The sequence below is a fragment of the Necator americanus genome, chromosome II, assembly GCF_031761385.1.
Source record: "Necator americanus strain Aroian chromosome II, whole genome shotgun sequence".
In the NCBI taxonomy this organism is placed as follows: Eukaryota; Metazoa; Nematoda; class Chromadorea; order Rhabditida; family Ancylostomatidae; genus Necator; species Necator americanus.
Window position 1 is genome coordinate 25067427 of NC_087372.1, and position 22698 is coordinate 25090124.

Sequence of the window (22698 nt, forward strand, 5' to 3'; positions counted from 1 at the left end):
TAGATGCAATTTCGTTCTGAATGCACATCACTTTATGATTGAGAGATAAAGAGATGTTAGCCGGTAAAGGAATGAGAGTAGCTTAGTTTGGATCCTCCTTATTAGTGGTACACAGATCGTGGAATTGTAAGTTAGTGCTTAATCGGACCACTCTCCTGTGACTTTTTTTAATGGAAGTTCATATCAAAACAATTTTAATACAATCATTCGAAAGTGTTGTTGGTGGATTGGAGACGCCAACCACCTTATTACTTCTTTTACACCAGTACAGTGAAATCGGTAAATCGACGAAGACGCAAAAGAGGTGGAATAGGGTCTCTTTCGTCTTTTCTTTTCATAACTCGTCTCAGTGTCATCTTCCTCACTATATCGACCAATTTGTGAGCGCGAGATCTATTGAATAAGTTCAACCAAAACTCCTCAAATTTGCGGTTGAACCTCTTTAAAAGATTACCCGTGGCTACATATTAGCGATATTGTGTTCAGATGACTACACCTTGATGATGCTGATGTGATGCTTGACATGAATAGATTGTTTGAAAATGACAGTGATAGTGACACATTTGTAATTAACAGTCATTGCGAAGGTTTAGTTAAGTCACCCAGGTTCGGTAGTTCCAAGGCTTCGGAGATGTTGAAAATTACCGTAAAGTAAAACGATTCAGCTCAAGAGATGATCAACATTGACAGCTAGGATGTTTTTTTTCTCCTTAGAACATCAACGAAAGGACTTTTTTTGTGGTATTCGCCTTTTTTTCCTGATTTCTTAGCCCTCCAGAATTTTCAGTTTTTGCGGATAAAATCACACCGGTGTTTTACGTTATCGCGTCTTTGCCATCTATAAAAATTATCGATTTTACTGACCAAATTCTGAAGGGTGGACATCGTTGAGCGTTCAGCAGTAGTAGAGCATTTCCAAGTAAACAGGAAGAGACAAAGACAAGAGAACAGTAGAACGTTTTTCATGAAACAATCACACCTCTTAAAAGCAAGAAAAAGCGGGGAAAATGAAAGCAAACAGGCATGTTGAAAGAAAGCGATTTAAGGTCTTAGGAATATCGTCGTAGAAAAACGGCTGGGGTCTTCCACGAGAGCATAGCCACGCTAGGTTCTATAATCTACTATCTGAACTCTACGCTTTTTGTGGGTTTCGCGTCACGTCAACATCGTGATATGCTGCCTTTAAGTGACTAGTCGCATAGTGGAATGTGACCAGATCAGCGATTATTTTGGACCTTGGATGACTCACGAATGAATAATACATGGCCACACAAAAGGTTTGGACTACGATGACCTCAAAACATCGAGAACGAAAATTCCGGCTGCTAATAATTTCCATTGGGAGTAATATGTACATGAAAAGTAGAACTAAAGCCAGCTTGTTAGAAACATGTTAGAAACAGATTATACGATAGATACTGCATCTGTGGAAGATGTGTTATTTGTCTTTACGGAAAAACAGGCTAGTGCGCAAAAAAGGGGTAATATATGAGATTAAGTGCTCGATGCGCAATGAAACTTACATTGTGAGACCGGTAGGAATGTTCGAGTGAAGTATTCGAGTGGTTCGAGAGAATAACGAACATACGGGAGGAAAACGACGTTGAAGTTTTGTAACACCACTTGGAAGGCATCGATATGAGGCCCACAACGGAAACGATTGTGATGTGAAATGCGTTATACTGACTCATGAAACAGAAATATCAACAAGAAAGACGTTGGAGGCGTTTTGGATTTTTGTAAGAAACACTTGAATGTGTAATAAGTGTATGCTTGCCGATAACAAATGAGTTCTCACCATTTGTACCGCTCTGTGACCTACAACTGTTTGATATTGTGTGCGTAGATCGAATCATTTATGTCGTCGCTGCTGATCAACACACAGCAATACTCATTCGCTGGTACACTGAGTAACAAGTGCGTGCTACCAGCCACACCACATCCAGTGGAACAATACGTAAGACTATTTTCAATGTATACCAGTTCTGTTTTAACTACTTTGAACGACTATCGAAACACCGACACTTAGTGTGGCACTTTGCGGGATAAATAAGGGACAGTTGCAGAACGATCATCGAAACACTGACTTTACTGGTGAAAGGCATCACCCCACGAATCTAAGGTGGTACGGATTTCAGGTGGAGTATTCGTATACGGGATCTTAGATTATGGAGAGAAGGGTGATTCTGTCCATTTTTCCTAATCGCCGTAAAAAAACACTCCGGAAGATACCGCTTCGAACGTCCCGGTGCGCTATTTTTTACAACGAGTTCGATCGGAGCGCGCGAGCCTTGTGCACTCGCCGCATCCTCCGGACCGTTTTTTACGGCAATTGGGAAGAAACGGACGGAATCATCTTCTTTCCATAATCTACTATCCCGTATAAGAATACTCCACCTGAAATCCGTACCACCTCAAATCCTCACCTCGTGGGATGATGCCTTTAAACGTAGCATTCTTCCAATCATTCTCTATTTAGGCCTCTGAAGACGGCGAAAAAGCCGAGACCTTAGAGAAATAAAAGTTCCATCTAGAAAGAAGTTAAATAATTGAATTACCATTTAGTACTTATTACTTTACTGAATCATTGCAGGAAGGTTTTTTTTTATCTGAGCCAGACTGCCCCAGCCTGTACACGATTGAATAACATGAATTACACAAAAAGGAAACTAGTGCTGTTTCTGGGAGTCAACTTCTTTTTCTGCACTGATGTTAATAAACAAGAAGAGAAACTTTTTCCGCTACTTCCTGTACAAGGCCAGTTCCAGCCTGATTTTCTATTTCGAACACGGTTTTCGTATCACTACAGTGCCTTCTATCTGCATGCCTACTCTATTAAACATAAACCGATACCTGCACATCAGTCAGAATAATTACGATCTTTGTTGGAAGAATCACTGGCTGAATAAAGGTTGAGGTGTGGTATTTTTAAATGACACACGTTACTCTGATTGAGTAATCCATTATTCGTGAAGATTTCCCACTTACTTGCACAAATTAAACAAAACACAGCAGCTTTTCTTAAACATTCTTATTCAGCCCTTTTTTAAAATCTTTATACAAGGCTCTAATTCAGACAATCGGTGCTTTCTCCTGAGAATGCTCCGGCTAGATTCAGCTCTCCGATGTCGAACACCTTCTCCGCAGTTTCGCCTTCACTCACGAAGTTCTTGGGGATCTTGACGGAGATCTTTTTGAAGCAAATCTGAAACAATATTAAGTGAGTCAAGTTCGAGGCTGGAGAATGATCAATTTTCGTTAGAATCAAAGCGAGTAAATCAGTGAACCCACGACTCTGTCGTAATCAGTACCCTTAGCAGTAACAGCATCAGAACGGTCGACTTTCTGATGTTATTACAGTTAAGGGACTTCCGTCAAAATTCCCCTCCTCTTGCATTCATCCGCCGACGCTGTATTCGCTATAAATTCCGTAAAGCTGTCTCCATAGTTTTTCGCTGCCACACAACGAAAGATAGGGAGCGGACACGAGAGCTCTCCGCAACAAACGGTGCAAAGTGTTCCCTACATACTTTCTACTGCGCGAGCTGCCCACATCGCTTTGCGAGTTCGCGAGGCAGCGAAGATTGATAGCAGATTTTGGCGGCTTTCTTGTTGTTTCGGTCTTTACGGTTTCGGTGGCTGGTGTGTCGCACTTCAGAATTCGGGACCAATAGTGTCAGATTTGTAGGGATGTCAGAAAAAAACCGTAACAATCGCCTCAACAAACTCGGCCGACGTTCGGATGTCAAGTTGGCTCGCTTCATCTAACTTCACGACCTTACCGTGCTGTTTTTGAATCATACTATGGGAACGGCTTTAAACAGCGTTGCCGTCGTTTCAAGCGGATGAGTGGACCTCGCGGCTTCTATGCGATGTTATGCACAAGAATTGTTACTTTTGAAATGATTCCAAATTTTGATTAATTTCAAAATTGATTTTAAATTCAATTTCAAATGGAATTTTAAGGCCGATACATATAAGGACTTACTCCTTCGTAGTTGCACTTGTGATAAATGTTCACTTTCGGATCAATAGTGGTGAGTTCCTTTTTGCTGCCAGATAGGTTGAACACTCCCTTGGAGTCGGAGAACTTCTCATCAAGAAGTTTATCCAACACTGAAAAATAACTATTACTTCAGAGTGCATGGAAAGGATAGTTTGGTCGGTAATGTACACTACTTCAAAAAAAAGCTAGGTTTTCTTCTGATCATCTAAAATTTTTCACTGGATCGTCCACTTTTCCTTCTGACGATGTCTTCACTTTTTGTTTTCCAGCTCATTGTATACAATGACGAAGTTTCTCTGTACCAATTAATCAGGTGGACACGTACGCGAGATATAGTATAATATATAGAGTGAGCAGTTGGCATAGAGGTGGTTAGCTTAAAGGCATCACGCCACGAATCTGAGGTGGTACGGATTTCAGGTGGAGTATTCGTATACGGGATCGTAGATTATGGAGAGAGCGGTTATCCCGTCCATTTCTTCCTAATTGCCGTAAAAAACGGTCCGGAAGATACGGATTCAGGCGTTCCGACGCGCTATTTTCTGCAAGGAGTTCGTTTTCTTTTTTCGTTTTCAGCAAGGAGTTGCAAGGAGTTTGGAGCGCGCCAGCCTTGTCCACGCGCCGCATCTTCCGGCCCGTTTTTTACTGCAAGCTAACGAGAATTCCTTCTCGATCTCAACCTCGCTCCACAACAGTGCTTCGAGTGCAGCCGTCCGCTCAACTGCAGAGAGTTTCAAGTCGTTTTGATCCGACCATGTAGATTCGTGTTTTCAATCTTTCTTTTTTTGCATTTCGCAAAGCTATGATTTTCAAGCACAAAACGTGCGATCTTGGCGATATCGCAATATGTTTGACTAGTCGTGATGCTCTCCATAAATTGCCAAGTAAAGGGAGCTGCGAAAGTAAGTTTAGCTCAGGAAATCTGGAGCTGAGTTTGAGAGAGAACTAAAGAGAACGGTACAGATCTTGTTACTGAATTTGCTGAATACTGTAAACACCCATTAAAATGTGCAGCCAAGTAGAATCCAAGAGTTGTTTTTGAAACTGTATTGTGAATACCCTGTGAAAATTGTTCTTATTGTTTCTTAAAATTACCTATTTCTTCTCAGTATATAGTAGTTTTCGACTATGAACGCCAAAAAGCAAACACCTCTATAAATCTAAGAAAGAGAGGGCTCAGTTCATTCTGCGAGGCAACTTTTCACACCCAGGATTCACAAGATGAAAACACGTAAAATGTACTCATGATAAAGTTATCCAGCAGTGCTCCTTTTTCCCCATAGGAGTACTGAGATCCATTTTACGCAGTTCTGAAAATCATGTTTGTGTGAAGAGTTTAGCATCCAAAATTTCGAGAAACGCTGTCGCTAAGTGAGTGTAAATTCGCCCAAATCAATTAGTGTTAGTGGTAATGTCAGCAAGTGGCCTTGGAATGAAATTTACTGAATTACATAAAGTACATACATAAAGTGCATTTTGTCAGCGCGACATAGATCTTGAAGCCGGGCTTTCATTTGAACGCAATGGTATGGAATAAAATTTCAGCGGTGCTTCATATCAGTTTCTATCAAAATTGAAAGGTTTTGCTCCGATTATTCAAGTGACTTGACATCATTGGCTTATGAAGTATCCAAAGGTAAAATATCACCACCGAGATCTGTTAAACAAGAAAAAATACTCACAAACTTCCTTCTCGTACAGCTTTACTTTAACGTTTTCCGCTGGTTTTCCATTGCAGGTGAGTTTTCCGGTAACTGCTACTGATTGAATTGACCCAATGAATGGAAGCGACGAAACAGTGGAGACGAAACACACAAGTAAAACAAACTTCATCTCCTGAACACGATAGACTGTGTTTTGCACCTGGAAATAGAAGCACGCGTATAAGCCATGGTGAAAGAGGACGAGTCGACGGATTGGTGTTCTTCGGAGACGATGATGGAAGTATGTGTATGTAGTCGGAAGTTGCTACAATGCTAAATGTCGATGAACAACGAGGTGCGTACAAAGAAGCACACAGACACAAGAAGTGTACGATTTCGTAGACGGTTGAAGTTTTATATGTTTTAACCGGTTCTTGGTTGAAGGGTGGTTGTTGTAACATCAGCAATCGGCACAAACAGTCGAGGTCGTCACGAAAGAATATCGAGCCGAGAAACGAACAATGACCATGTCCAGCGATAGATGTGGGCGTCCCGGCGACATTTTGATTCTAGAGGGGCTTGGGCTTGTTTTGACTAACGACAGTCTTGCGCTGGTGACCTATGACCGCACGAATGGTCGATAATGTAGTGTACAAGAGCAGAAACACAGAGTGCCTTCACATATGAGAATTTTTCTTTTGGTAGAGGTGGAACTGGCGTAAATTTTCTACAAAATAAGAACTAGAGTCGCGATGAGACATTTTTCCCGTTACTAGGGACCATTCAGACACTTTTCTGTCACAGGGAGTCCAGTGTTGCAGTGCCGACATCACCTATGCCTAATAAGCGCCAAAGTTCAATCCATCAATTTGTACGCACGCATAAACAACTGCTACTTAAATAACATGTATTTTATACAAAACTCGTCTTCGTAGTGTTGCAGGCTTGTAAGAAATTTGTTGAGATACCTTATTCGTCCAATTTTCCAATTCTGCTCTTCCCAATTATTCAAGTGTTATATCGATTAATGCGAATGTTTTTGTGTTTTGAAACAACGCCAAACATGGAACTTTTGAAAAAACCTCCCTATTATTCGAGAACTTAGGCACACTTCAATCATACATATTTTCATGACAAAACCACTCAAAACTGATTTCTGTGCAAATCCTAGAAATAACACCGAGAAATGACGTTTGACGAGTGTTTCCACAAGCTTCCACTTTCTCGTTCATGAATATTACATAAGTATGAACGTTTTCGAAGCTGTGGGCATTTTAGCTGACCATTTTTAATTCCATTCTAAAGTCATCATTTATCATGAGGGCGGCTGCACCGTAGTTGGTCAGAGGTTCCGCTGCGACTGCACGGATGGTCGACGATTCGAAAGCGCCCAGGAACCATCCAAGCCTTTCATCCGTTCGGGGTCGAAGAATGGTACCAGAGTTGTCTGGAAGGATAACAACACTGACTTGACACATCGGCTGGTACCCGCAAGTTATTGTATAGGTCAGTCACAAATCTCAAAAGATTCTGAATTGAAGTAAACGTTGGGCGCATCCCAAGCGGACTAATTGACATCGGACAGTTTATTATCTGCAATTTTATTTACTATGAAGCATGAATAGAATGCTTTGGGCGAAACAAAAGAAAAGAAAAGAAGTGAAAAATTATCATTTATGTTATCTTATTGTCCCAACAACGTTTTGGTGGAACTTTATTTGTGCCCTGATGTTTCGACGACTTCTTTATCGAGGCTTGAAAATAGTTCGGGGTTCTTAATGGTATGCACATCCTGTCACACTCCCTCTCTCTCTTTGGCAAGCTTCGATATCGTTCTAAGTACACTACGCAAAAACTCCAAAAGGAAAACAAATTGACTATTCTCGCCGACTGGCAGGGCTGATTAACCATCGCTTCCTCACAGATTGTCGCCGAACGCGAATAAGATCTACGCACCGTGCAGTATCCTTGAGTACTGACGTCTGGATAGTTCTAAGGAACTGCATCGGAACAATCTTATAGCTTACAGAGTGTTACGAACGGTATAAGCTCATAAGTAATTGATAAGCACTCATTTTTGTTATTCATGGTGTTAAAACCATTCTGGATTTCCGTTAGAAATCCGGAATGGTTTTAACGCCTTCTTAGATATTCGTTATCGTGGACTTATTTCGTGCACTTAATTCTAAATCCATAGCGCCGCCTCCGCCCTGTGATTCGTGGAAAATGAATTCGGACCGCCCCGATAGGCAGTAAAGTACGCTACGCGTGCAAGGGTGCAATAGAAGGCGTCGTACAAAACAGCATTCAGGGGTCGGCTGCTTGCAGTGATTCAGGGAGAGATAGGTGGAACTACCCCCTAATCTACGACCCCGTATACGGATACTCCACCTGAAATCCGTACCACCCCAGATTCGTGGTATGCTGCCTTTAACCAACAACGTTCTACGAAGTTGCGATTTCGTATTAGGCTCCACGATAGGCAGCGTATGTCGGAATGTTGCGTTTGTATCGAAGGAAATCAAAGGAATAGAATTTTCCTTTCTACCTCTAACTCCAATTAGATTCTATTTTTACGTTTTCGTAAAAGTTCCGATTATTTGAATTTTATTATGCGTCTTCCTCCACGCCTTTTGTATCCTAAAAGGTTGTTTAATGAGATTCTGAAATCTTTCAGGCGTTTTACTGTATTACCGTGTTAATGTGGACCACCTTGTTTTTAGTTTCCATTGTTGCAACGAATGTTCGAGTGTGTTCACCAAGTTGGTAACAGTTTTTCTCCGAGTCCTAGACTTGTTCTGTTCGATTAGAAGTACTCGAAACTAATGTTGTTCTAATGTATATCCACATTTGGTTAATACTTGTCGGCTAATTTTGTTCGTCGAAGTTGTGTGAGAAATCTTTGCGAGTGATGGTAACTCTCCCCTTTTGCTTAACAAATCAATTTTTATTTTAAAATAACATAATTTAAAGTTTCGAGTCCAAAAAAGAAAGATTTGTAATCCAAATCCGTTATTCGTCCATCCACAGCCAAAGATTGTTATCTTTGCCGTCCCTGCTCTAAGCACCATTCGAAAACCAAGACAATCAATTGGTGATGATGCCCAAAAAGAAGGGATCACGACCGATTGAAGCGACAAACTGCTATATCTGACAACATCCAACACAAAGCTGGCTTGCGCTGCCTTCTGTACTATGTAGATACAACAAATTTTTCAGCATTGAATTTTTTAGTGTTAAAGGCATCACCCCGCGAATCTGAGGTGGTACGGGTTTCAGGTGGGTTATGCCTACACGGGGTCGCATTGTGGGAAAAGGGTGATTCCGTCCATTTTTTTCGTAATTAATAAAAAACGGCCCGAAAGATCCGTCGCATAAACAGGGGGGCGGGCGCGCTCCAATAGAACTCGTTGTAGAAAATAGCGTCCCTAACTCTCGAAGCCGCAGCTTCGGGCCGTTTTTTAAGGCGATTAGGAAGAAATGAGCGGGACCCACCTATATCTGCAATCTACGATCTTTGACCATCGGAAATCCATATCGCGTCAGAGTCGTGGGGTGATGCTTTTAAAGGCAGCATACCACGAATCTGGAGTGGTACGGATTTCAGGTGGAGTATCCGTATACGGGGTCGTAGATTATGGAGACCAGGGTGGTTCCGCTGATCTCTCCTTGAATCACTGCAAGCAGCCGGCCCCTGAATGCTGTTTTGTACGACGCTATCTGTTGCAACGCCTAACCCTTGTACACGTAGCGTCGCTCAGTGCCTATCGGGCAGTCCGATTTGACTTTCGAAGAATCGCAGGGCGAAGGCGGCGCAAGGGGTGGAGCGTTGGAATAGATGGCGTCGTACAAAGCAGTATTCTGGAGGCGGCTGTTTGTAATGATGCAGGGAGAGATGAGCGGAACTACCCCATGTCTATAATCTACGACCCCGTATACGGATACCGTTAAGAGCAGCATACCAGGAATCTGAGGTGGTGCGGATTTCAAGGGGATTGTACGTATACAGGGTCGTAGATTATGGAGACGGGGTAGTTCCGTACATTTCTTCCTAACTGCCGTAAAAAAAGAAGGCTTCGAGCGTTCCGGCGCGCTATTTTCTACCAGTTCGATTGGAGCATGCCAGTCTTGTCCACGCGCCGCATCTTCCGGGCCGTTTTTTACGGCAATTGGGAAGAAATGGACGGAATCACCCCCTCTTCATAATCTACTATGCGGTATACGAATAATCCACCTGGAATCCGCACCACCTCAGATTCGTGGTATGATGCTTTTAAATTAGGTTTTAGGGACGTACGTTGCAAGTGCGAAAAGGCGCAAGTCAAGAAATCGAAAGATCAAGAGCTCATTGACTGATCAGTTCACCCAAAATTGCTCTTCATGCTTTTACATATGGATGAGCATTGGAAACAACATTGGGAATTCTCTCGAATGCTGCATCCCAGCAATTATCTGTCCGTGACAATAATCCTCCTCAAGATGATGCCTTTAAATTAGGTTTTAGGGACGTACGTTGCAAGCACGAAAAGGCGCAAGTCAAGAAATTAAGTAGCTAGCTGAATTTTCTACTGAATTCTGTAAGAATGTGATATTTCTCCTAAAGAACATCCGCTTAAGTGGTTAAGCATGTTTTTCGTCTATCAACATGGAAGATTTTTTGAACATGAAAGAGAAAGATTAACTCAGACGATGGTTTATTAAGGGAAGTTAGTTCGTTAGATTTCAATAGTTGTCAATCGGCAAACGAAAACCCTGCATGTAGCACTATAACTAAGAACTTCATGTGTTTTTTTCCACAGACAGAAACTTAAAAATAAATTCAGTGGATCTAATTCTGGACAACATCACTTTTGCATCAATATGTTAGATAAGACCCAGTATTGATGAAGAAACTTCAACATTCAAAACGACTGTCGAGAGACTTGGATTCTGCTGGGTACTTTATGTAAGTACTAACTATAACACCTGCAAAAGTTTTAATATAAAATGTAAAGCTGAAGGACCTTCTCGGAAGGTTTACGTTTTTTCTCAACCTTCTAAGATAGGTGAGAGGATGAACACGTTATTAAAGAAAGGTTACCACGAATTTGATGGTGGAGAATCTCTTCACAAAAGGGTAGAGTTAGAGGTGTGGATGACGACTGTGAGCGCGATCGCCACCAATTCGCCCCTCCCCTTGTTTTTTGTGAAAACGGAGCATGAAATGACGTTGTCGATCGGATTTCCCTACGAGGCAATGTGCGACGTATGCGAATGCAATCATACGCACCGCGTCTGCCTCGGCAGCGGAAGAAGCAACAGCAGCGCATCAAGGCTGGGTGCCTCGTAGGAAAATTCGATCAAAAGGCCATTTCCCACGCTGTTTCTCAGAAACTGATCGTGATCGCGCCCATACTCGTCATCTACACCTTTAAGCCTTTCTTTTCTTGAAAAGAACATTGTCAATTTTGGGCATGTCACCTTTGAAGGCAATGCGCAACGTGCCTACGATTGTTCGGAGGAGACTTCCGCTGTTTTGTGTTAAATTACATATAGTAGGATTGGGGAACTTAAATGACTACGGAGTTCTCAGTCAAAGTAACGGCTTTTTCTGGAAAACGATTTCAGCGTGATCGTGCTCAAATTCTTTAGCTACATCCCGAACTCTATCTATTAAGAGAAGGACTAAAAAAAGATATTCAAAAACACACTCAAGTTCGTTGTATGCTATCTTCAGGTACCAGCAGTGTAGCGAGAACGGACAGACCTTAGAAAATGAGTAATGTTACGGAAAGAGAAAAGGAAAGCGAAGAAAAGCTGAATTCATAGCGATTTATCTAAAGCAAATTCGAAGCAAAACAATTAGTGCAATTAGACACCGTATCTCGAATGAGGTGTAGAGGAGGTAAAAACTTGCCGTAACTTACACTGAGGACTTCGAAAGTTACTATAATGTAGAACAATTTCTAACAATGAGAAGACAAACAGTAATCCTAGTAGAAAAATTATCTACAAATTACCAGTAACCTAAAGATTGTAAACAACACGGAATCAAGCTCGGTGATAGAACAGATGAGAACACTATTGGCAAAAGAAACTACGCATAGATAAAGGCATCACCATAGTTTGATCGGAAATTTGTACGAAGCGAAGTGCATACCCCAAAGGGGTATTCTGAGGAAAGACGGCATAATGGAGGCAGTTCGATTGAATCCAAAGAACTCGAGAGCAGTTGCGACGCAACGGATGTCCATTGGCAACTCTCCTGGAGAACGATGTAATAAATATTTTGATGGAGTGTTGACTAGGGCGAAAAGAAACTGCTCTATTTCATACTTTTTTTCGTTCTCTTTTTGAAGTTCTGTTCTTAAACCGGAATGTATAAACAGAAATATACTCGAGCACGTACTCACCGTTTTCGTCCTTGAAGCCATACTCCCGTGCAAGATCATAGGTCATGAACACTTTTCCAGATTTTTTGAGGATCTTCTTATCGGATGCCAGCGCAACGACGGATTTACCAACGAACTCTGTTGACTCACTGTGTTCGAATGCTTTGTCTAGAGCTTCCTGCAATTTCTTTTTAATTTTATGCGCTAACTGCTAACCTGATCATTAACTAGTTGAGTTAGATGCGTTCGCAAACACTGTTGAGTAGCCAAGTAACTTTAACTAGTTGAGTTTTGGTTTGCGTATATCACGATAGCGTTTTCTTTTCTCTTTCTTTTTCTCTTTTTCTAGTCCCAGTTAGCGTTACAGCAAAAGTATAGATAGAAGCGCCCAGCCGCTTAAGGGCAGCATACCACGAATCTGAGGTGGTGCGGATTTCATGTCGGGTATCAGTATACGGGGTCGTAGATTATGGAGACAGGGGCAGTACCGCTCATCTCTACCTGCATCGCTGTAAGCAGCCGGCCCCTGAACACTGTTTTGTATGGCGCCATCCATCGCCATCTAACGCTCCACCCTTTGCGCCGCCTCCGAACTGGGATTCGTCGAAAATCAACTCGGACTGCCCCGATACGCAGTAAGGGACGCTACGCGTGCAAGAGTGGCGCGCTGCAATAGAAGGCATCGCACAAAACAACATTCGGGGGCGGCTGCTTGCAGTGATTCAGCGAGAGATCAGCGGAACCACCCTGGTCTCCATAACCCACGACCCCGTATACGGATACTCCACCTAAAATCCGTACCACCCCAGATTCGTGGCATGCTTCCTTTAAAAGCACCACCCCACGACTCTGACGCGATACGGATTTCCGATGGAAAAAACGGCCCGAAGCTGCGGCTTCGAGAGTTAGGGACGCTATTTTCTACAACGAGTTCTATTGGAGCGCGTCCGCCTTATGTATGCGACGCCGGAATCACCCTTTTCCCACAATCTACGACCCCGTATAGGCATAACCCACCTGAAACCCGTACCACCCCAGATTCGCGGGGTGATGCCTTTAATTATGAACTCTCGTCAGACACAACAGTGAGGAACCTTTCAATACAAGGTGAAATTCAGAAACTATGTGATTTTATTCATACACGAAAAGGTAGGTGAATGTGTTTGTGTATTATGTTTATTTGTAAAGACTCCCTAGACATCGCATCAAAATTTTGCTGACTTTTGATAGTTCTCGAGTTTTCTTCTAACAAGGACTTTGGGCAATCTTTAAGAGACAACATAGGTACTAGATTGAAGAAAAAATATCAGTCAGAATGAGTCTTTTATACTTCAAGACACCATGTTCCAGAAAAAAAAAACTAATCTGTGATAAACGATAATTATGTTTTGACAACAATTTTCAAACTTATCAAGTGATTTTAAACACCTTAACTGATTGGTGAGAAGACAGTAGGGCCTGTGTTACATAGTTATGAGAAGTATGAGACGCCAACCTTCGATTGTTGAACCATTTTTTCCAATTTGCCCTCATTCCTTAGTATTCCGGAGAATTCCGTTCGCACCATGCCTGGCCAGAGCGAAAGAATTGCAACTCCGAAAGGATTCAGCTCCACTGCCATATCGGCCGACATACGATCAAGCTGCAAGTTCAGATTAAACAACAGTTTCCGATTTGAGACAACTCAGAGAGAAGAATTCAACTTCTCTACACCTACCGCAGCTTTACCGACACCGTATGGAACGTTAAAGGTGTACTGTAGAGCACCAGCGGAGGAAATGTTTACGATTAGACCGGATCTTGATAAGAATCAATCGATATACTTAAAAATTTAAAAGAAGACATGGGGGCACTCACTTCTTCTTCGTCATTATTTTGGCAGCGTGCGCACAGCAAATATAGTTATTCCGTAAACCAACATTGTTGATCGAATCCCACAGTAAAGGGTCCGCTTGAAAAAATGGAATTGAACCAGAATCAGCCATATCCTAAAATTAAGATGAAAAGGTATCACTGAAGAGCACAACAGAGTAGGAGCTGATGGAATATAGAGGTAATGGGTAGAAATGAAAATAAGGCCCCACCTTTCCGCCGGAAAATGCAGCGTTTACTAGAATATTTAGTGTTCCTCCGTTTTCCGTATTGATTCGCTCAAAAAGCTTGGCAATATCATTGTGGTCAGTGTGATCGCAGTAGACTGGCACCGCATTCCCACCTCTTTGACGAATTTCTGCAAATGAAACCTGATTATTTCATTAATGAGCGCAAAAACAATGAGTTAACTTACTATACCTTCGGCTGTTTTCTCCAAAGTGGGTAAATTACTGTATCTACTCTGCAAACTTTTTTCAGGCTTTCTTCCTGTGATATAAACTGTTGCACCAGATTGTCCCAACTGTAGTGCTATGCCTCTTCCTAAAATTACTGCGTTTACAATCCGCGGCATACACAGCAAATTCTCCATATGTACGTAATGGACACTGCGAGCTGAATCGACCTGACTCGTGGTGCAGTTGCGTACACAGTTACGCTCGCGGTGTGAACGTTCCTGGCCTTAGCCGCGCTGAGAAGAATAGCGCTTCGTTTTGACCCGAATTTAATCTCTTCTTGACGGTTTGAAGTATGAACATTTTTCCGGGCTAAGGCTAACTAAGCGAAAGCTACAGAAAAGTGGAGCTTTAAGAATCACATAGCACTACGATTCTACATAGTTCTACGATTATATCAAAGATGCGCTTGTTTTCTAAACAGTCCCGCACCTACTTCTGTTAATCACAGGTCAGTGATCGTATAGCTTCATCGATATTGCTGCAAAAACGTAAGGATGCGAACGCTTGTCCTGGCTGTATGAAGAATGAGTTCTCAGAATTCGCGGTGAGGTTGGCAGCTTCGGAAACTGCTCTGATGAATGACTCGTTCTTCGTCGCAAATTAGTGAAAAACGCTAGAAATTAGCCACATGTAATTATTTAAAACAATAATGTGATGAAAAAAGTATTCAGTGGTAATCGAGAATGAAGTATCAAAACAATAACTTGATTTTCACGATTTTAACCACACCAGAGGTGACCACTGTCAACCAGCCACAAGTTCTCATGCAGACAGATCCAGGCCTCTCATCTGCGATTAATAACCACAAATCTTACAATTTACTTACTTTTTACTTAGCTTCTCTTTACTTAGCTTAATTACATCTGGGGCGGAGTTTAACGTAGTTGGTAAGAGGTTGAGGAAAAAGACAACAGCACGGTCGAGCGTTCGAAATCGCCTTAAAGCCAAGGAAGCATTTCCTCTTTTCCTACGTCGATAAATTGGTAACAGAATTCTGTGGGAGGATGAAAACGCTGACTCGATACGTCAGCCAATCACTGCAGGTCACTGTATACGCCAGACACTCGTTCGTGAATACCAAACGATTCGGAGTTAAAGTGAACGTAGTGGCGCATCTTAAGCGCGTTGATTAACGTCAGAGACTTTATACTTTGTTCCTATAATTCATCCCACGGAGTCGAGAATTGGTATGGGTCCAACAGCACTGGTTAACATGTTCTTTCCTATTTTCTTTCCGACATCTGCAACTCGAGCTGTCTCCATTTACATTCAAAATCACATGTAGTCTGGTCAGAACGACATGAAGCTCTGTGGAGTTGCGTAAGTGGATCCGCTCGACGCGGTACGGTAGGGCTAACCGCTCGGATCGAGCTGGGACCATTGTGAACAGCCCCGACGAGTGGTGCCGACAAGGCTCCGCTCGACCCCAACCGCTACGCTCTATCTCATCGCTTCGGGTGGAGCAACTTACGCATCTGCATCGAGCTTCATGTTGTTTTGTCCCGACTGCATTTAGAGACCAACAGAAAGAGAGTGCAACCATTTTTGAAGAATTAGAGGAAATAATTGAGTTTTAGAGTTCTGCTTGGAGACAGCACAGCTTCGAAAAAGCATACGAAACGCTCACCTATGCCTCTGCTTGCTCCCGTTACAAGTGCAATTTGTCCTTCCAAAGCCGAAGCCATTTTCGACACCAGCGGTTGGAACTAAATATTTTACAATTTTTGATGGCATTGAGTCAACAAGAATAGTTATAAAGTTCTTCATCTGGAGAATTCCAGTATAACTAGTTAGAGAGTGTCTTGACTATATAATGTCTGCTATTAAAGGTTCTTTCGTTGCATTATATGCAGGGTTTTCTATTCACCTTTGATGGCATAGACGAGAGCTATTAATATTTCCATCAATTTTGGACTCTGTAACTATCTTCGATCTCGTTCCATCAAAACCTCTCAGATCCTCTGTTCTGATAAAGCCTTTCTTTCCGATCGCGTACAGAAGAGAAAATTGACGCACCGTATAGGTGAAATGCGAAAACAAAACAAAATTTTGTAGTTCACAAGCACGAGCGTGATCAAGCACAATTTCCCCAGTAATCGAAAAAAATCTTGTGTGATCCCTTCTCTCAATAATGCGACATACCATTTGCGATGCAGGGAACCCCGCTGTCGTTGAGCGTCCGCGATCCAACTAATATGGCTCAAATAAGCAGCAGAACCGGACCGATCCGTCCAATAGCAAAAACGTTGCGGACTGCCCGTGTTGTATCATCCGTAGTAAGTTATATCGTTGGAAAGACAGAGACATGCAAGAATGTGTACTTAATACGCACGGGTTTTCCCGATGTGATAGCTCCTATTTTCGAGAACCACGTCCGTACTCTCATCTTTTCGTGGGAAAATTTCAACAGCGCCAAATTTGTGACCTCGCTGCCTTTCAGTTGGAAGCACAAACACCGCATGATATTCACGTGATTTATCCATGTGTACATGAATGTTCACGTGTCAGATGTCGAAACACTAATGCTAGGAAAAAGCACAAAATCAAATGGGATTGAGACGCTTGAGGAAAGAAGTGAAGGATTGGCGTTCTGCATTCTCAAATTCAGTGAACGTTTTGAAGTTGGTTTGACATTTACGGATGTCCTTGACCGCGACACCACGCGAAGGTTGCATAGTCACACCCGCCATTGTACAAATTGCATCAATTGAGAAAGGCTACGAATAAAACGAAGACTACGCAACCGTCAAGGAGCATATCGGACCGTATTTTTTAATGAAAAAAGATGGAAACAACTCACCTTCGGGACTGTACGACTCTGTGCGGAAGCGACGCCCGCAGCAGTGGAGAGCCACACACGATTCATCGATTCCGGCCTGCGACTAACACACAACTGGCGCAGTAAACAACCATGCAGTGAGTTTCTCGCTGCTCAGTTCACAACACTACTGTCTGTGTTGAGTTCAGGTTGTCAACTATCAGGAGATGTTGCGAAACGAAAAGTTATCTCTTGAGTTTTTTTGAGAAAAGGATTCTTTTTGTGCACAAACTATTCATTTTGTTTGTAAACCTCCAGCATTGACAAGAGGATCAAAGATCGCACTCTTTATCAGGATTTGTAATTCGCTAACTTTTGATTGGAGAATTTATTGATGGAAGAGGAGGAACTGCCTACGAAAGGGAAAATATCGTAGTCAATAAGAGGTGGCAGCAAAAAGTTCTCTACTGACGAAGCCAGAAGTCGGACACGACCTCTTCTATAAAAGCTTTTTGCGAATCGAAAAATCGAGAAGAAAAAGGCAGCATTATCTTCGAGCATAAGACTTTCCTCTTCATCTACCTTCATAAAACTATTCCTCTTCATCACGTGCTAGTGTGCTTGAAAAAATGATAGTGAAATATTCGCTATTGAACTCCTGTGCTTACGTAGAAAATAATGCGTTATAAATCAGGAATAGTGATTTGAATTGCTTCAGAATGCGGAGGACATGCATATACATCGTATGTCTTATTAACAAACACTCAGAAAAATACATATTTGAATTGTGGATGAAGCATTTCCTTTTACTAGCATGTGAGCATTGAAAAAGAACCACCCGTTCCTGGACTTTTGTCACCAATGAGAATCATACATAAAAAATCATCATACATAAACTAAGTCCCTACCCATGAATACTTGAGTTTTGAGATCCCAACAACGTCACTTTCATGGTACATTGTTTTTAAGTGCTACTTGTGAAATTGGAGAGGAGAGAGAGGTGAGCGGGATGGAGAACTTGGAAACCAGGATTCTGGAAAAAAATATGAACTTTGCGCAGAAAGTTCATCTCCTTTCCGGAAGTATTTTCCAAAAACAACGGGAATTTGGTCACTGCGAATTGTCGCAATTTGATTGAAAAGAATTCAAGAATGGATATTCCTTCACAAAGATGGTTTTATTCCATATTCATGCTTCTATCGAAAGGAAGATCTTGTCACTCGAGGACCAAAAGATTCTGCCAGACCACAGTGTGCAACAATCAAAGATTTGAAACAAATGATAATCGAAACAGAATAAGAAGGCAAAGAAAAAGAACGTTGTCAACTCATTGACTTTGCATTGTGTGTGACTACGTTCGGAAAGAAAATGTCGCATAATCGTTCAAAGGACTTTCTTAGTCACAACAGTAGTAAGCCCTGCTGCCAACCTACGTTCGCCGCGGTCAGGCACGACCTGGCTGTGTTCATTGCACAAGATTTGCCAACAACATGTTTTTTTCCGGTTTTAAAGGTTTTAAATTATTCTTCTCACGTGTACACAAGTCCATTCTTGTTATCGCATATCCAAACAAGAACTACTGTCCCTGTTTCAACTTGCTGCTTTCTTTCTGTCGCATGAGAAAAAATTCTACGCCGAATTGATTTGCGGCTGGACGCACGATTCCAGCTGTATGTCGGAATCTACGAAGTCCTCGGTTCGTGTCTGTCTCGCGCTGATGAGGATTCCCATATGAGAATCTCGTCCCTTGCAACTCACTCGCGCGACCACGTCTCAAAGACGGCGGACCACCATTTCGACGCGATGTGTTTATAGACTCATCTCCTGTTTATAGCACCAGTCTGAAAGTCCGGCTAAAGCCGGACTTTCAGATTTTCTGTGGTGTTCGCTCCGCTCCTTCGATACCAATGTAATATAGACACGACTTGGAATGATTACTCAAAGTATTGGTTTCCCTCTTGTTTCCTTCAACCGCTATAACAGAATGATGTTTCACATAAAATGAAGTGAACGACATCATCGTACTGATAAAGATGGCGTTCCACATCAGATCATGTAAACAATTGGCTGCAGTTAGCATTCGCAGCAGTTAGCATTCGTGTTTCCACTTTTTCAAGAAGTGGAAACACGAATGCTAACTGAGGAGTCGTAGAGGTGGAAAGCAACGCGGAAAGTGGATACGACCATGAAACATTTGCAACGTCTCATTTACCTTTTGCGACATGCACACGACGTTACTGCGCGATACTTCTACACCACGACACTGAATCCGACGCCGGTGGACCTGTCGCACCTCATTCTAGGGATACCTGGCGCCGGCGCACCAATCCGACGCCGGTGGATCCGTCGCACCCTATATTATAGCTATCTGGCGCCGGCGCACCCTTCTGACGCCGATAGACACGTCGCACCTCATTTTAGGGATATCTGGCGCCGGCGCACCAATCCGACGTCGGTGGACCCATCGCACCCCCCTTTTCGAATTTCGTGACTCACACACACGCACACGCAAACACACATGCACACATATACACACGCACATACACAAATACATACACAGATACACACACGCACATACACACATATATACACAGATACACACATACACACACATACACACACGTACATACATACACACATACACACGTGACAGAATAAGCTCGTTCTTATATATCATGATCATGATGATGATCATGATTTATATGAATTATGCCTATGAATTTACTGGGTATTATCGTATTCTGATTGATTTTATATGTAATTTCCATTCTGTTCGATTTGTTATCACTAGGCTGGTCTTTTTAGGATTAGGAGTATCTGGAACATCTACTTATCATGTTTATATCTCCTTCACAAACCGGCCCTTTCAACCTGTTTGAAATGGGCCCAATGAGCTCAAAATTCGCCTTTCATATTCCTTACTTTATTGATTTTACTGTTTAAAAATAAAATTTAGTTAGCCAATTTTGAGGTACGTAAGGAGCCGACCTAAACCCAGTGGACCAACGAAACCAATATTCCGCGGATTTTGAGTTGTAGATGACGGAAAGAAAAGTGGTTTTTTTCATTTTTCCCTAGCCGTCGTTACAAACAGCGTGGAAGCGATTGAACTCCTGCGACGTCCATTAGAACGCGGCTCTTTGTACATGCACTGGTCTACCCAACGGTCTATTAGTTAGTTTTACTTGGATATGTTGCTGAGGAGACCTCAGAGACGCGGCGGTTCTAAATAACCTCGTAAAAACAAACGCACTTTCTCACGTCGTTAATGTTGGACGATCAGGGAGATTTAAGAGGTGCCGCGCTCACATTCGTAATCCACACGCCGAACTTCATGTTTTCCATCACGTTTGGTTACTACCTTAACTTGATATGCCGCCTTTGATTTCTGTGGGACATGAGATCAAAGCGTTGAACTCTCGCTCACGACATCAGTGGTTCATCATTTTTTCCTCAAATTAGCGTATGGATAGGGTTGCGTTAACATTGCCATCGTCGTATCGTAACGTATTGTCGCATGCACCCAAATGCGTGCAGGCCTACTCTGGTGGGTCGTATTGTTATTGTCAATGTTTCAAAAGGCAGCATTGTACGAAATTAGGGACTTGGAATACTTTCACGGATAGATAGGCATAGGGATGGAATTGGGGTAAAAGGGAGGTTGGAGGGAGCCACTCGGTTTTCTCCATTTTCTAATTTTCGAGCTGTACGCGACTTCTGAAGTTAAGGGCGAATATGGCATACATTCGACATATAAGATAAGTCAATGGAACCCTTTTCGAAACAGTTCAAATCGACCAGACTAATTCTCATGGCCCTTCTAGTTCCTGTCAAATAGGAAGGTCTCAACTTGTTCTGATTTTATACGTATTTTTCATTTCCGAAGAATCAATCAACATTAATTGTACTATATGTCATGTATGTTAAGAAAAGACATGGGCGGGTGTGGCGCAGTTGGTTACAGGTCTGCTGTAGTCACACGGTCGATGGTTCATCCCCAAAAAGGTTTAATCATATTAGCGGTGGATGTAAAGCGGTATGTAAGAGATTCGCCTGTAACTCCACAATCGATGGTTCGAAACCGCCCTAGTGCCAACCAAGCCTTCCATCTCTCCGGGAGTACCAGACTTCTAGAGAGGATAAAAAGGATAAAGGACAAAGTTTCTGGCGTTAATCAATCAATCTTGAGATGTTCACTTCAATTCAGAATCGTCTGAGGTTTACGAATGTGTATCTGGCCTATACAATGACTTGCGGTGGCTAGCCGATGTATCAAGTCAGTGGTTTTATCCTCCCAGACAAGTCTGGTACCAATTTATCGACCCCGGAGGGATGAAAGGCCTGGTGAGCACTGGGACGGATTCGAATCTCTGATCGATCGTGCAGGAAGCGTAACCTTTAACCGCTACACCCCACCAGTAATGAGCATTAAAACACTAATTTTATACACCGCTGGTCCCCGTAAGTCATTGTATAGGCCAACTCACGTTCGTAAACCTTAGCGCATCCCAAGGGGATTGAAACGCTAGAGACTTTACCCTTAAATACATCAACAGTTGTCTGAACCATTCTTCTTGTTAGAGACACTTTTTCAGAGTTATTAAAGGCATCACCCCACGAATCTGAGGTGGTGCAGATTTCAGGTGGAGTATTCGTATACAGGATGGGAGACTTCGGAGAGGGTGGTGATTCAGTCCATTTCTTCCTAATTGCCGTAAAAAAACGGTCCGGAAGATACGGCTTCATTCGTTTTGGCGCACCATTTTGTACAAGAGATTCGATTGGAGCGCGCCAGTCTTGTGCGGCGCCTCCAATCGAACCTCTTGTACAAAATGGTGACTATAAAAGTCTCCAAAGACCTCTAATATAAATCCAAATTGGTCCTCCAGCTCAGGGCTGTAAATAGCCAATATTACAACGTAAATGTAAAAAGACTTCCATGAGATTTAATGGATGCACTGAAGATATGTTAAGTGACTATCGTTGTAGGAAAGTACGAAAGGAGCCTGAAGAAAAAGGGGATAGAAGAGTGTTGCGAAACAGAAAACCCGGAAATGTGTGGAAGCAGAGAAGGAATGTATACTTAGGTGCATACGCGGTGTATACGCTTTAGAGTTCTTGGAATAAAGCCTGCTCACGAATCCGCGAATCCGAGTCTTTTTTTTCATAACTCGCCTCAATTTGATCTTTATTATAAGATCTACAATCAATAGATTCGTGAGCGCGAACTCAACCGAATGAATCTAATTAGAACTTTCAAGACCTATCAAGGAAACAGTTTCTGAAAAAATTACCTGCGGATACACATATCATTAACAAGGCTGATCAAATTGTTCGCAATATTATGTAGATTACGAATATTTAACAATTATTTCACTGTTCGAAAAATATGTTCACGTCAAAAATCATATATCCTCGGGGCGCAATTATCTCGGACTCACCCTTGTTAATGTGTACCCGCAGGTAATTTTTTCAGCAACTGTTTCCTTGATAGGTCTTGAAAGTTCTAATTAGATTCAATCGGTAAAGCTCGCGCTCACGAATCTATTGATGTGTAGATCTCATAATAAAAATCAAACTGAGGCGTTAT

At 42.3% G+C, this 22698-nt stretch overlaps 1 protein-coding gene across 3 annotated transcripts; it reads right to left on the reverse strand.

Moving 5' to 3' along the window:
• Positions 1 to 3067: 3067 nt before the first annotated feature.
• On the reverse strand, positions 3068 to 17216 carry RB195_019393 (uncharacterized protein; the record flags this gene model as incomplete). Of its 3 annotated transcripts, XM_064187218.1 has the most annotated exons (13): positions 3068 to 3205; positions 3989 to 4116; positions 5689 to 5842; positions 6933 to 7096; positions 11789 to 11893; positions 12042 to 12198; positions 13516 to 13662; positions 13738 to 13819; positions 13878 to 14008; positions 14105 to 14250; positions 14313 to 14435; positions 15978 to 16056; positions 17151 to 17216. In XM_064187218.1, the coding sequence occupies 13 exons, from the start codon at positions 17214 to 17216 to the stop codon at positions 3068 to 3070; spliced, it is 1620 nt and encodes a 539-aa protein (XP_064043099.1). The 3 variants fall into 3 exon arrangements, with proteins under 3 accessions (XP_064043099.1, XP_013307437.1, XP_013307438.2); XM_013451984.2 differs by lacking the exons at positions 3068 to 3205; positions 3989 to 4116; positions 5689 to 5842; positions 6933 to 7096 and having other exon boundaries at positions 11745 to 11893; XM_013451983.2 differs by lacking the exons at positions 6933 to 7096; positions 11789 to 11893; positions 12042 to 12198; ... (5 more) ...; positions 15978 to 16056; positions 17151 to 17216 and having other exon boundaries at positions 5689 to 5839.
• Positions 17217 to 22698: the final 5482 nt, after the last annotated feature.